This window comes from Elephas maximus, chromosome 6 (assembly GCF_024166365.1).
Source record: "Elephas maximus indicus isolate mEleMax1 chromosome 6, mEleMax1 primary haplotype, whole genome shotgun sequence".
NCBI lineage: Eukaryota > Metazoa > Chordata > Mammalia > Proboscidea > Elephantidae > Elephas > Elephas maximus.
Window position 1 is genome coordinate 117,568,536 of NC_064824.1, and position 13,179 is coordinate 117,581,714.

General features: G+C 55.9%; 1 protein-coding gene across 15 annotated transcripts in view; it reads right to left on the minus strand.

Annotated features, from left to right (window-relative positions):
- CFAP65 (cilia and flagella associated protein 65) overlaps positions 1 to 13,179 on the minus strand; it is a 53,452-nt gene that overhangs the window by 17,276 nt on the left and 22,997 nt on the right. For 12 of the 15 annotated variants that reach the window (XR_007517965.1, XM_049888209.1, XM_049888210.1 and 9 more), the window contains 14 exons: positions 12,198 to 12,300; positions 11,545 to 11,711; positions 11,168 to 11,367; positions 10,761 to 10,906; positions 9,731 to 9,953; positions 9,096 to 9,361; positions 7,983 to 8,183; positions 7,376 to 7,735; positions 5,555 to 5,692; positions 3,865 to 4,110; positions 3,101 to 3,325; positions 2,085 to 2,261; positions 1,782 to 1,932; positions 1,016 to 1,144 (listed from right to left, as the gene is read on the minus strand). Coding sequence is in view for 14 of the 15 variants with exons in the window: in XM_049888209.1 (XP_049744166.1) it covers positions 1,016 to 1,144; positions 1,782 to 1,932; positions 2,085 to 2,261; positions 3,101 to 3,325; positions 3,865 to 4,110; positions 5,555 to 5,692; positions 7,376 to 7,735; positions 7,983 to 8,183; positions 9,096 to 9,361; positions 9,731 to 9,953; positions 10,761 to 10,906; positions 11,168 to 11,367; positions 11,545 to 11,711; positions 12,198 to 12,300 (2,732 nt within the window). In the remaining variant the exon portion in view is untranslated. Of the gene's footprint in view, positions 1 to 1,015; positions 1,145 to 1,781; positions 1,933 to 2,084; positions 2,262 to 3,100; positions 3,449 to 3,864; positions 4,111 to 5,554; positions 5,693 to 7,375; positions 7,736 to 7,982; positions 8,184 to 9,095; positions 9,362 to 9,730; positions 9,954 to 10,760; positions 10,907 to 11,167; positions 11,368 to 11,544; positions 11,712 to 12,197; positions 12,301 to 13,179 lie in introns of those variants that run through there. The other 3 variants (XM_049888214.1, XM_049888212.1, XM_049888220.1) reach the window with 2 other exon arrangements.

Below are 13,179 nucleotides of genomic sequence, written 5' to 3' on the forward strand. Positions count from 1 at the left end.
CTGCATTTAATGGGCACTGCTATTTTTCTCAAACTAATTTTTTAAATTACAGCTTCATTGAGGCATAATTTACATGCCATAAAACGCATCAATCGAATCGTACAATTCAGTGATTTTTAGTACATTCTCAGAGTTGAGCAACCATTACCGCCATCTAATCTGAGTCTGTTTTCATCACCCCAAAAAGAAACCTCATATCCATTAGCTGTCGTTCCCCACTCCTCCCTCCTCCCAGGCCCTGGGGACCGCTCATTACTTTCTGTTTCTACAGATTTGCCTTTTCTGAACATTTCATATAAATGGTATCATACAATACATGGCCTTTTGTGTCTGGCTTCTTTCACTTAGGATAATGTTTTCAGGGTTCAGGCATGTTGTGGCATGTATCAATACTTCATTCCTTTTTGTTGCCTGCGTGCTATTGTTGTTGTTGTTAGGTGCCATTGAGTCGGTTCCGACTCATAGTGACCCTATGTATTACACAACAAAACACGGCCTGGTCCTGTGCTATTATTAGCCCCCTTTTCCAGATGAGGAAACTGAGATGCACAGAGGCAAAATAATTTGCTGAGGTTACATAGCTAATAAGCACTGGAGCCAGGATCCAATTCCAGATAGCCTGGCTCCAGAGTCCACACCCTTAACTCTGGGTCTGTTCTGCCCTGGCAGCAGAGGACAGGCTGCTGCCAACCACCAGCAGGCTCCAAACAATGCCATTTTACAGAGGGGAGGCTGAAGGCTTGTCTAAAATCACACAATAAATCAATAGGGCAGCCCCTAGCCCTTTACCATGAGCCCTCCACAGATCAGGCACACACAGAGACACTCCCACGGACAGACATGGTGTGTGTGGCACACGCACCAGACATGCAGGGTGCACCCTCGCACACTCCCACCCACTCTGCTAGTGCCGTCTTGACCCTCAGCACCCCCACCCCACCTCACACAGCACTCCCCTTCCCTCTTGCTCTCCCCTGCTCCTGTCTCTCTACGCCAGGTAAGGTGGCCCAGGTACCTCTGTGGGAGAGGAGCGAGTAGCTGATGGTCCAGGAGTACCGGGCCTGGTGCTTGGGGTAGGCAATCAGGCTGATGTTGTCTTGGGAACGGGGTGGCATGCACCCCTCTGTCCGTTCCAGCTGCAGATCTGCTCAGGGATGACCCGGGGTTGGGGAGTGGGGAGAGTCAGGGGGCAAAGGAGGTCCCCAGTATAGGGGAGGCCCAGCTTCTTCTCCTGTTTCTTCCTCTACATCCTCCCCTGGGCCAGCAGAGAACTGGCTGAAGACAGGCCCTGAGCCAGGACACGGGGAACAGAGTCCCTCCTCCAGCCCAAGACAGAGGAGCCACACTTCTCAATGTCATTGTTACTTGATAAGCACTTTCCTCCACCTACCAAATCAAAAACCCGTTGCCGTCAAGTCCGACTCATAGCGACCCTATAGGACAGAGTAGAACTGCCCCATGTGGTTTCCAAGGAGCGCCTGGTGGATTCGAACTGCTGACCTTTTTGATTAGCAGCCGTAGCTCTTAACCACTATGCTACCAGGGTTTCCTTCCTCCACCTAATACCACCAACGAAAGGTAGCAGCCTGTAAAATAGGTGCCGCCAGCAGCCCCATTTCACAGATGAGGAAGCTGAGACCCAGAAAGGAGAGTCACCTGCCCGATGCCATATATCTAGGAAGCAGAAGCACCAGGTCTTAAACCCTGCCCTGCCTCACCCCAAACCCTAGTCTTAACCTGTGTCCACCCTGCCTCTACCCGCCCAGCCCAAGCCTGAGTACCGAGGGGGTCATTGCTGACGACCTCAGGGCTGGACTGCTCCAGGAACAGGCGGTAGTAGAGGGCACAGTTGCCATTGTTCAGGAGCACCAGAAACCTGGACTGCTTGCTGTGCACCAGCACGTTCCCAAAGTCCAGCTCCTGCTCCTTCACCTGGGGGCCAGAGTCAGCCCCTGGGGTGGGAGGTCTCAGAGCAGGGCAGGTGCAGGGGTCTGGCTCCCACCCCAGGCCCTCTTGGAGTCAGGCACCCAGGGGTCCTCCCTCCCACATGTGCCCTGGGCCCATCCTTTTCCCCACCAACCCACCAGGGCTCTCCCACTCACTGAAAGGCTGCTGGTGATGCCCACGCCCACCAGCCGCAGCATGTAGTGGGTGGTGGCAGGGGGTTTGGTGTTTGGTGGCAGGCCAGCTTCCCAGACCCACATCCCCACTCGGAACAGGTACTTGGTCTCCTCCAAAGGGCTGAAGGTCCATGTCAGGGTCTAGGGTCACAGAGACGCTCCTTGAATGGGTGTCTCCTGGAAGCCTAGCCCAGGCTCCTGACCCTCTGCGGTCCCACTGCAGGGGATCGAGCCCCTTTCTATTTACCCCGCTCCACGCACTTTACTGTATATCATGCTAGCTCCCTAAGCCCCACAACCTTATATCCCCATGAGGTAAGCACTATGGTTCCCATGCTTTGTTTTCTGATGAGACACTGGAGACTCAGAGAAGTGGGCTAACTTGCCTAGGGTGAGGGTTGGAGCTGGGGTGTAGACCCTCCGAGGCTGACTCAGAGTCTGTGTCACCTCTTGCCTCCCCAGCACCTGCTCCCTGGGCTCTTACAGACACCTTGTGTGGTGGTTCTTGTCCCAGGTTTGGCCTCTCCAACTAGTCTATAAGGCCATAGGTCAGGTCTGCTATCTTGTGGCCAAACTCCAATCCCTTTTAAGACTTCCGCTGTGGCCTCTGGGAGCCCTGTTCCTCGCCCCACAGCCAACATTTGGCTCCAAAGCCAGCTGCTCCTAGCCATCCACCCCATGACCTCATAGCTTTGGGGATGATGGATCAAGAATGGACATACCCAGGGGCCCTGGAGTCAGAAGGCTGGGTCCAAGTCCCAGCTCTGTACCTCCTAACTTAGGATCTTAGTATTTGGCTCTTTCTCTACAAGTCTCAATTCTTCTTTGTAAAATAGGGGCGATGATAATGGTAATTATAACACCTACTCATAAGATTGTGGGGCAGGGACTGTGGATTGAATGGGAGGGTGCACATACCATGCCTGGTCCCTGGTAGGCACCCTTTTCCCCAGCCCCTAGCTGTGGGGAAGGGCACTCACAATGTTCTCATTGGGCTGGATGAGTCCCCGGGCAGGCTGGACAGCCAGCATCTTGCGGTGCTGCTCAGAGACCCTCCACTCAAACTCCAGGGGCAGACGAGAGGGGTTGCGCAGGGGGAAGGGGCTGGTGGAGGAGCAGCCCACCCAGGTGGGCTTGAAGAAGACACTCTTACAGGTGTCCAGCTTCAGCTGCAATGGCTCCTCGCGGCTCTGCATGCTCACCTCCTGAGGCAAGGGGAGCGGGTGGTGGTGCCCCGACCTCACCCTGCAGCCTTGACTCCCCCCAAACACTCAGGAACCCATGGTGGGCACCAGAAGGCTCTCCTCCAGCCTGGGCATGGACAGCTTCTGTTGAAGGCAGAGTGGGTAGCGACTGACCCAGGGGATGATTCTTGAAAAGAACCCAAGGACTAAGAAAGGACATAGTGACCACTTTATGGGGCGAGATCTGGCACCCCAGGTCCTATCCCTGGCCTGGCCCTAGCTGCCTAAACAACCTTCCACCAACCACAGGTACGAGCTTTTTGTTGGCCCCCCCCCAGCTCCTTCCATTGGGGGCCCCTGCATCCCTTTTTTCTGGTCCCAGGTCCCAAGAGGTGGACAGGTAGGGCCCTGACCTATGGGAGAGCTGTTCCCAGATGTGGCTGGGGGTTCTCTTCCTGGAGTGGGAGTGGCCCTTTGGCTCCTTTAGGAGAGCCTGTGAGGCCAGCTCTAGAAAGTGGCTTTGAAAAGGGAGCCCCACTCCCAAGGACCCAACTCCCTACCTTGATATACTGGGGGCAGAAATTGAACTGCAGGTAGAAAAGGTGCTGCTTCCAGGAGTTACCCTTGGGGTAGGTGCAGATAAGGAGGATCTGGTGGGCTCCAGGGGCCACGAGGCCGGAGCTGGGTCGCAGGATGATGTCTGAGCTGCTTTTGGGGGCCAGGTTGAAGGTCATCAGCATGGGACCTTTGTTGAGGAGGAGCAGGCTGCGGTAGGAGGGCTCCCCAGAAGACACAGCAGGAAATAGCTAGGGGTGGGAGAGAAGAGCAGAGATGGACTTCTGCTCATATCTCTGCTCCCCCCAGGAAGTGTCTGTGGACCTGGGTGGGGCTGTCTCCACGGAGATCCTAGATGGTTCCATGCCTCCCACTCAACACCCTGGGAGTGAGGAATTGAGGGAGGCTGCACCCTGGCACCCAGGAATGCTTCTGTTCTCCAGAGACCTTCAGACAGGGAGACAAGACAGGGTGGCCACAGAAACAGGCCCCTGGGACACTCAGGCCTCTAAGGCCCCTCCTTAACATTGGACTAGAAGCTTTTTTCATCTTAGAGCATACTCTAATCACCCTTTGGAGGACCCGTTTTCAGAGATCCTGGTCCAGAAGCTCTGGGGTAAGCAGCTCCTAGATGATTCTGATTAAGGTAGATGAGGAGAGCCCCACTTTGAGAAAGGAAAACCCCTGCAATCCCAGCACCCAAATACTCGCTTTAAGCATGAAGGGTGCACCAGCACTTGGCTAGAGTTGAATAGGCTACAAAGCACAAGCCGCACCTCCTAACCTAAGTTCCCAACCAGCTGGAGCAGCCTCGTGCACGCATGGGTCAGCCTGGGAGCCACGTGGCCCAGACGCTGCATGAAGGCCCTGAAGAGGGTGGAGGAGTTGGCCAGGAGACACCTCAGGACCTTGCAGTCAGCAGGTGGGGGGGCAACCCTTGTGGATGGTATAGGTTTGGATTTCAGGGCAGAAATATGGCTGGTGGGGGGAGCCGTGAGCCCTGGTGATGCAGTGGTTAAGAGCTCAGCTGCTAACCAAAAGGTCCGCAGTTCAAATCCACCAGCTGTTCCTTGGAAACTCTATGGGGCAATTCTACTCTGTCCTACAGGATCCCTGTGAATCAGAATCAACTCTACAGCAACGGGTTTGGTTTTTTGGTTTTTATGTTACCCTGCTTCTAGGGTCAGATGGGGCCTCCAGAGACCCTTGGGAGAGACCTGGGAGTTACGACTCCCTAGGAAGGGACCTAAGCCAAGGGCCAGCGCTGCCTCGCCGCAGGGCTGGGCGCTCCCAAGGGCAAGACTCCTGGTGTGTGTGTTGTCTCCCTAGGGCCTAGTCCAGGCCCTGGGGTACCAGGCGCCCAGTAAATGGCACAGGCCCATGAAGGTGCTGGAGAGTTTTAAACTTCAGTACAAGAAGGCCAGATGAGTGTTTCAGATGGAGCAGCGAGGAGCCGGCTGTCCCGGCCCGAGATTGCTGGGCCCTTCATGTCTTCTCCCAGCCCCAGAGTCTGTCCCAGGAAAGAGTCCTGGGCTGGCCCAGAGCCCAGGGGCTGGCTGGGGGAGGAAGGGATGGCCAGGGAACATGTGGGGATATGTTTCTGAGGCTGGGGGATGGGGGAGGAAGGGAATCTGTAGGCCAAGGTGGAAGGCGGCTCTCTGGCTCTACCTCCTTCTGCAGTGGGGCCCTGCTCACCTTGGGGGCATCCAGGGAGTACTGGGGGATGTGGTGCTCGAAGGCAGGATAGTAGCTGTGGCCTCGTGCCCGCAGAGTCAGACACCAGGAAGGGCACACCGTGCAGTTCTCCTCAATGTTACTGTAATTCTGCAGGACCTGGGGGTCAGAGCCATGGAGAAAGCATAGAGTCCTGGGTCCAGCCCTGGTGGCACCCACCCTGCCCCCATTCTGCAGGAGTCCCACACTGGGCACAGTCGGGAAGGCTCTCCCTGGGAAGAGGGCATGGAGAACAACGGCCTAACACAGCCCTCATGCGTGTGCCAGGCCCAGAGGCACTAGGCAAACGCTCTCTTTAATGCTCCCATCAATCCCTGGAGGAGGGTGGGGCTGGGCCAGAAGGGTGGACCTGAAAGCGGCATTCATCCACTAGCAATGTGTCTACAGAAGCACTGTCCAACAGAAATATAATGCGGGCCACGGTGCCAGCCATCAGTGTAACTGTAAACCTTCCAGTAGCCACAGTAAAATAAGTGAAATTAATTTTAATAATGTGTTTATTTAACCCAATGGATCCAAAAATCTTTATCGTTTTAACATGCAATCATTACGTAAAACTTGGGTAGGGGATATTCTGCATTCTTCTTTTTGTACTAGGTCTTCGAAATTCAGGGTCTATTTTACACTTACAGCGCTTCTCAGTTTTAGACCAGTGGCATTTCAAGCGCTCAGTAGCCACATGTGGCTGCTGGCTGCTGTCTGGGACAGCACAGGTCTAGAGTCTATAACCCCAAAATCTGACACACTCAGCTTCCATAAGCCCAGGTGTCCCCAAGCCTTATTCCTACACACCTCCAGCTACAAAGATGTTAGAACAGAGGTGATGAAAGGTTATGAAACTTCCCCCAAATTTTGGATATGACCCCATGTTTACAGAGGGAAAGACCAGGGCTCAGAGACATTGAATAACTTGCCCAGGGTCACATAGCTGGTAAGTAACTCTTGATCTTGACTGCATGGTTCTACTCTTCTCTCTGTCCTAGCACCTCCCCCTGCCACTGAGAAAGAACAACAGCAGGTGGGCAGAAACGAGAAGGAAGAGAAAGGGCAGGAGTGACCGGGGATGAAGGAGCCCTGGTAGCACAACAGTTAAGCACTCGGTTGCTAACTGAAAGGTTGGAAATTCCAACCCACCAGCAGCTCCTCGAGAGAAAAGACCAGGGGATCTACTCCCATACAGATTACAGCCTAGAAGACCCTATAGGGCAGTTCTACTGTGTCATATACGGATGGCACAAAACAACTGGGAATGGGGCAGGAGAAAGGTAGAGACTCACATCTCGGACTAAGAGGCCGTGCAGGGCTGGGGGCAGCCTATGTGCCCCATAGGAGCCCCTCCTCTACAATGTTCCCCAGGACCTGGCTCTTGCTCACGACAGCCACAGCTCCTTTGGAGGGACCACTCTTCCTACCTCAGGGACTAGAGGATAAGCCAGCTGGAAGCCCCAGGGAGCCTGTGCGCCCCTCCCTTTGTGCCAAATTTTTTTTTTAATAATTTTTATTGCACTTTAATCTTTGTGCCAAATTTGGCCATTCCCTGTGTACCAAATTTGATCCAGCTGAGTTTCCCCTTTGGAGCGGATGGGAGGGCACATACGAATGAGACATAGTCAGATGGGCCAAGAAACCCCTTGGCCAAGAAAGGCCACATGTCTGGAAGAAGACAAGGGGAGTGAGAAAAACCTGGCACGGAGCAGCTGGGTCCTCACAGCATCTACCTCCCACCCCATCTGACATCAGGGCCCAGGGCAGGCGAACCCACTCCCCTCTAGGTGCAAACACCTTATAGACAGCAAAGGCTTCCAGCTCCACTTCATACAGGCCATTGGGGTGTGGTGGCAGGAAGTGCAGGCGCAGGGCAGTGGACTTGAGTGGGGGCACATCGCAGGTGACCGGGCTCACCCAGAAGGGACAGCCCGGCCTGTGTGTCCAAACCACAGTGATCTTGCCCTTGGTGTGGTTCATCAGGCACAGGGGGACAGGGTTGGGGATCTCAGGCCTGGGACAGGCACCAAAGTCCACCTCAACGGGTTCTATGCTGACGGGTGGGGGGAAGATGGCCATGTCGCTGGTGCCGTCACAGAAGAACTCAGTCATGGGAGGGATGGTAGGGTACCGCTGGGGTGGCTTGTCCTCCAGGTCCTGCGTGGAGAGAGACGGTGGGGGGCTGGGGCCCACCCACCATTCCTCACTGCCGCTGCCCCTCTTCTGCACACTCCTTTCTGGAAAAGGCTGAAGGAGCTCCACACAGGTCACCATCGACTACTAATGGCGTCTGCCGGGCTCTGGGAGCAAGGACCACCCTAGGGATGCTACAGACAGAAGGGGGCATGAACCTAGGGAGGGGAGGGAGCCTGCCCCCAGGGGGCTCTGGAAAGTCCACCCATACCTCGCTGGGGATCATGAGGGCCCCATTCTTATCCTGCTTCAGCTTCTTCTCCTTCAACATAGCGCCCAGGATGTCTGGAGGGTACAGTGTCAGGCCCCGTGCCAGGTGTGTGCGGTACCAAGTCAGGTGCTGGGGTCTCAGGATGGCTGGCTTGGCGTTGTCTGAGTGGCAGGTCCCCAGCAGATCCAGGAACACCGGGTCCTGCAATGTTGTGATAGACAGGGCATGGGAGGGGTGGGGGGCAACAGGGGTGCTGGTGGTAGAAATAAGGACAGAAGGGGGTGGACAGTGTGACAGAGGCGGCAGGGTGGAAACTACAGGGTGGCAGGCTGAGTGAGTATCCCAACAGCTGCTCGGCCCAGGGAGACCACAGGAGCCGGGGAAGCTCAGGACCTAGAACAGCGCCCAGCCCTCTAGGGCACTCAGCCGTGGTGCACTCTCCCCCCTCCTCCTGGGCATTCTACTGCCCATCCTACTGCCAGACAAGAGGCCTGAGAATGCAGAACTCAGGCCTTCCCTAGGGGAGGAGAGAGTGAGGGATGGGGGCAACTTCATCGGGCCTTCCCTCTGCTCTGTGTCCTTCCTGCCACTCAGAGCCTGCCCAGCCATGCTGCATCTTCATAAGCGTTAGGAACCCCCCCCTCCTCTGAGCAGGCAGATGCAGCCCCATGCCTGGGCACACCAAGCGGGGGTAGAGCATGAGCTGGATTTCAGCCCCCAACCACGCCCCTGGCCAGATTCTGTGGTCAGGGCACAGCTTGTACAACCTTAGGGACCTGGGTTGAAGTCCTAATGTCAAAGCCCTCTGCCAGCACATCCTTTGTGGGGTAAAGCCCAAACCTCACACTCCCCACCCCAATAGCAGCAGCAGAAACATCCCTGGCCCCGCAGCAGTCAAGACAAGATTGGTACCCTCACCGGCTCAGAGTGAGCCCTCATGTGCCCCTGGAAGAGGAAATGCTCAGGCAGACAGCCCCAGAAGGTTCAAATACAGGGGAGTGGGCATCATGCCTTGTCTTCTTCACTGGCCTTGGATTGGCACCTCTACTGTCCCATACCTGGTTCTGCCCCAGGGGAGCTCCTCCCCCTCGGCCTTGCTCCTCCACCACTCACCTGGTGGTGGATGAGACAGGCCACCTTCCGGAAGTAGATGATGGGGTGAGTGGGCTGGAAGGTGCAGTGCAGGGTCATGCGGGCCTTGCCTGCCAGGGTCCCGAAGGCAGGCCTGATGCTGAAGACGCTCTCCTGGCAGTCAATGGCAAACTGGAAGTAGGCCGTGCAGTCTTCCCTGTTCTCAATCCACAGGGGCTTCTCAGCGTGTGCCCCTAGGGTGATCCAGCTGAAGTTGATGCAGTCATGCTGCAGGGACACAGCTGGACCTGGCATGGGAGACGGGGCCCTGTGAGTGGGTCTGCCACCTGGGTAGAGCTGGGGTGTCCCACTCCCCAAGGATATCTCAGGAAGAGCCCCTGCTGGAGATGGAAGGCCAGGCTGGAAAGACCAGAGCCCCAGCAGCTGGAGCAGAACTTTAGCATCACCAGGGGTGACGGCAGCGCCAGAATCTCAGGTGTCCAGTGATTCCTCATTGAGCCCACCAGGGGGCAGCAGACACCCAGACTGCAGAGCAACATGCAAAGAGCTCTTAGAAACCCACAAACAAAAAATAAAAGCGGGCCAGGAGATTTCAGAATCCTAAGGGTAGGCTACTTTTGTCTCTGGGGAGTACAGCATCCTAAGGGTGCCAGTACCTCTACAGAAACCAACAACTTTGAGCAGAGTTTGGGAGGCACATCCAGAGGGCGTGATGGCAACGTAGTCCATAGTTCTGACGTCCAGGGTCTCGGGGTGGAAGAACACAGACACACATTTCCTTTCTCCTGGGGGCACGATGCCATGGGCTGTGCGGCATGAGAAGGCCTGGTCTTTGACCAGACTGTCTGGGCCCACTTCGATCCGGAAAGGGGCGCTCACCTGTGGGGCCAGGTGGGGCACCAGGGAGGAGTCAGGTCACAGGGTGGGGCAGTCTGTGAACTGTACCCAGGAGACAGCCCCAGAAGGTTCAAATACAGGGGAGTGGGCACCATGCCTTGTCTTCTTCACTGGCCTTGGATTGGCACCTCTACTGTCCCATACCTGGTTCTGCCCCAGGGGAGCCCCTCCCCCTCGGCCTTGCTCCTCCACCACTCCCCAGTCAAGGGGGCATGGGCAGCTGGTGTCTAGCCTGTGCCCCCTTGTCAGGCTGTGAGCTACCTCTACCTGGAGGAAGGAAGGGGCCAAGACACGTGCCCTGCCCTGCAACCACCCAGAAAACAAAAAGAACCAAATCCATCGCCTGCAGAGTCAGTTCCAACTCATAGCGACCCCATGTGTTGCAGAGTAGAGCTGAGCTCCACAGGGTTTTCTTGGCTGTAATCTTTATGGAAGCAGATCGTATGGCCCTTCTTTTTCAGTGCCACTGAGTAGGTTCAAACAGCCAACTTTTAGGTTAGGAGCCGAGCACAAATCCTTTGTGCCACTCGGAGACCTGGACCACCCAGAGATGCACCTTTTTCTTCTTATTGCAAAGGCCCCATAAAGGCTAGTGGTGGTCCTCTTGGGAGGCTCTTGAGGTTTTCTGTGGCTTAGAGGATACCCCAGCTGAGCCCCCAGCCGAGTGGAGAGGGGAGTTCACAGACATGGACTAGGGGAGGCGTGGGGCTGCAGGTGTGAGGAGAAAGAGGGGCAACCGGCCCTGTGGTTCCTGAATCCTGGGCCCTGCTTCCTCCCCAGGGCTCATACCACAGAAGGGTTATACAGCTTGATCTGCCTCTCAGCGGTGCAGCCCACAGCGACAGAGCCAAAGTACAGCACCTTCTGGCAGCCCTCAGCGTCCTGATCCTCGGGCCGCTTCTGCTTTATGTTCACCAGCAGCTGGGCACACTTGGCTGGGGCAGATACAAGGATTCTTGGGGGGACCTGCCATGGCCTTTGTGACCCCATCGGGGGAGCCCCTCCAAGAAGGCAAATGTCCCCAGGGAAAAACTGGTCTGCAATCCCAAGGAAGGCAAACTCGGCAGGACTGAGGGGAGGGCAGGAGGCTGGGGGAGGTCCCCTGGGGGCCAGGGCAGGTAGTGGGGAGCCCACTGAAGCTTTGAGACCCAGGGAGGTACCACAGAGCTTGGAGATGGGTGAGGGTGGGGCCTCACCCACAGCCTGCAGCTGTATGCTATTCTTCTGCTTGGTGCTGTCCCCGTACCAGCATGTGGCCTGCACCTCATGGATGACAGCCATAAGTGGCTGGAAGGTCACCTTGATCCGGCAGGCCTGGCCTGGCTCCAGCAGCCCCGTGGTGGGCAGCATCTGGAATGGGCTGGAGAACTCCCAGGTGAAGAAGGTGGACAGGTCCCTGGGGGAGGGGAAGGGGGGGGCAGGTCAGAGCTCCTGGGCTCATTCTGATACTGCCCCTGCTTTAGAAAGGCAGAGAGGCTGGGCAGTCCTCCCTGTACTCCTCCCACTCCAGGATATGCCAGTCTCTCCTGCTCCCAGACACCCTCTTCACTGGAGCCTCTGCCTCTTCCCTCACCCCACATTGTCCAGGCAGAACCAGGCCTCGGCCGTGTCTCCCACAGCACACATGGGCAGCTGCAGGGATGGTGGACAGATCAGCTTGTGGCAAGGCAGCAGGGCCCTCAGGTCCACACAGAACATCCCCTCTGCTTTTTCAAACCACAACTGGTCCTTGTACTCCTTCTGCAGTGTCAGGGGCAGGGAGGGGCAGAGGAAGGCACTGATCAGGGAACACACACCCGACCCCAGTCCTCAGCCACCCCTCAACTCAATGACTGAGGGGCTGGGCTGGGCGGTACCCACTCTCTCAGTCTCCAATACTATCTTGGTCTCAAAGACGTGGGGCCTCCTTTGTGGGTAAAAAAGTATTTGGGGGTAACTTTTTGGGAACAGAAAGAGGCCAAGGCATCTAGGGCTTTCTGGTGGCCAATACAGTATCACAGCCTTTACCCACCCTCCCCCATATCAACTGGAAACACCCCTCTCTCCAATGAGATTAGGGTCTGAGCCCCCTTCCAGGGCTTCCCAAGCTGGTGTCTTGCCATAGCCAGCAGAATGAGTGGGGGTGTGGGGCCTACTTAAAAGGCCTGCTGCTCTGCCGGGTCTCTTGTTCCAAGGTCACAGTTCTTGTGTCCCTCCCCACCCTCTTCTTGCTGTGGTGGACCTTACCTCCTCCAGAGGCCGGAAGAAGATGGGGAGAGTGAAGGTGATACCTGGGCTCAGTAAGATAGGCTGAGGGATAACCGTGAAGAAGAACTTTGTCTTGGGAGGCCTGCAGGAGAGAGCCGGGGGAGAAGTACTTCAGGAGCAGGGCTGAGGAAACCAGAGGCAGAAGAAAGATTAAGGGAGGCCCTAGAGAGCTGGCAGGGCATGAGTCCTGGGGTCCATGGAGGAAGGGACCCTGGTGATGTCACAGGGGGGAGTCATAGGGGGCCAGTTAGAGGGGACCTGTCTCCCTCCTCCTGTTTCACTGGGCCCCCTCTGTTGTTTTGTTCAGTGCCATTGAGTTCATTGCAACTCATAGTGGCTATAATCTTTAAGGAAGCAGATTGCTAGGTCTCTCTCCTGAGGAGCTGCTGGGTAGGTTTGAACTGCCAACCTTTTGATTAGCAGCTGAGCATTTAACTATTGGGCTACCAGGACTCCTTGGGCCCCCTTTGACCTCTGCTTTTCTCTCAGACCTCACTCCAGGATATCAGAGCACTAAACAAAAGGATCTAGTGCTAAGCAACAGAACTTGTATCTCTGTTCAGCATGGTAGTCGGGGGCAGGGAGGGGGGGGACAGGGATGGAAAAGGGCTGCCTTGATTTAACAAAATCCCTGAGCACTTAACTGGGGGAAGCCAAGCCTGAGGATGGAGGTGCTGGGGATGCCTTTCCAAGCAAAGACCTCAGCAGAGCTGTACAGTCCCAGGGTGAGTTACAACTCAAGACGCTTCAGACTTTAAAAAATGTTAATAATAAGAGGATATTATCAACAACCCACCATGTGTCTGTCAGTTTGTCATACTGTGGTTGCTTGCATGTTGCTGTGATGCTGGAAGCTGTGCCACCAGTATTACAAATACCAGCAGGGTCACCCATGGTGGACAGGTTTCAGTGGAGCTTCCAGACTAAGACAGACTAGGAAGACGGAACTGATGGTCTCTTC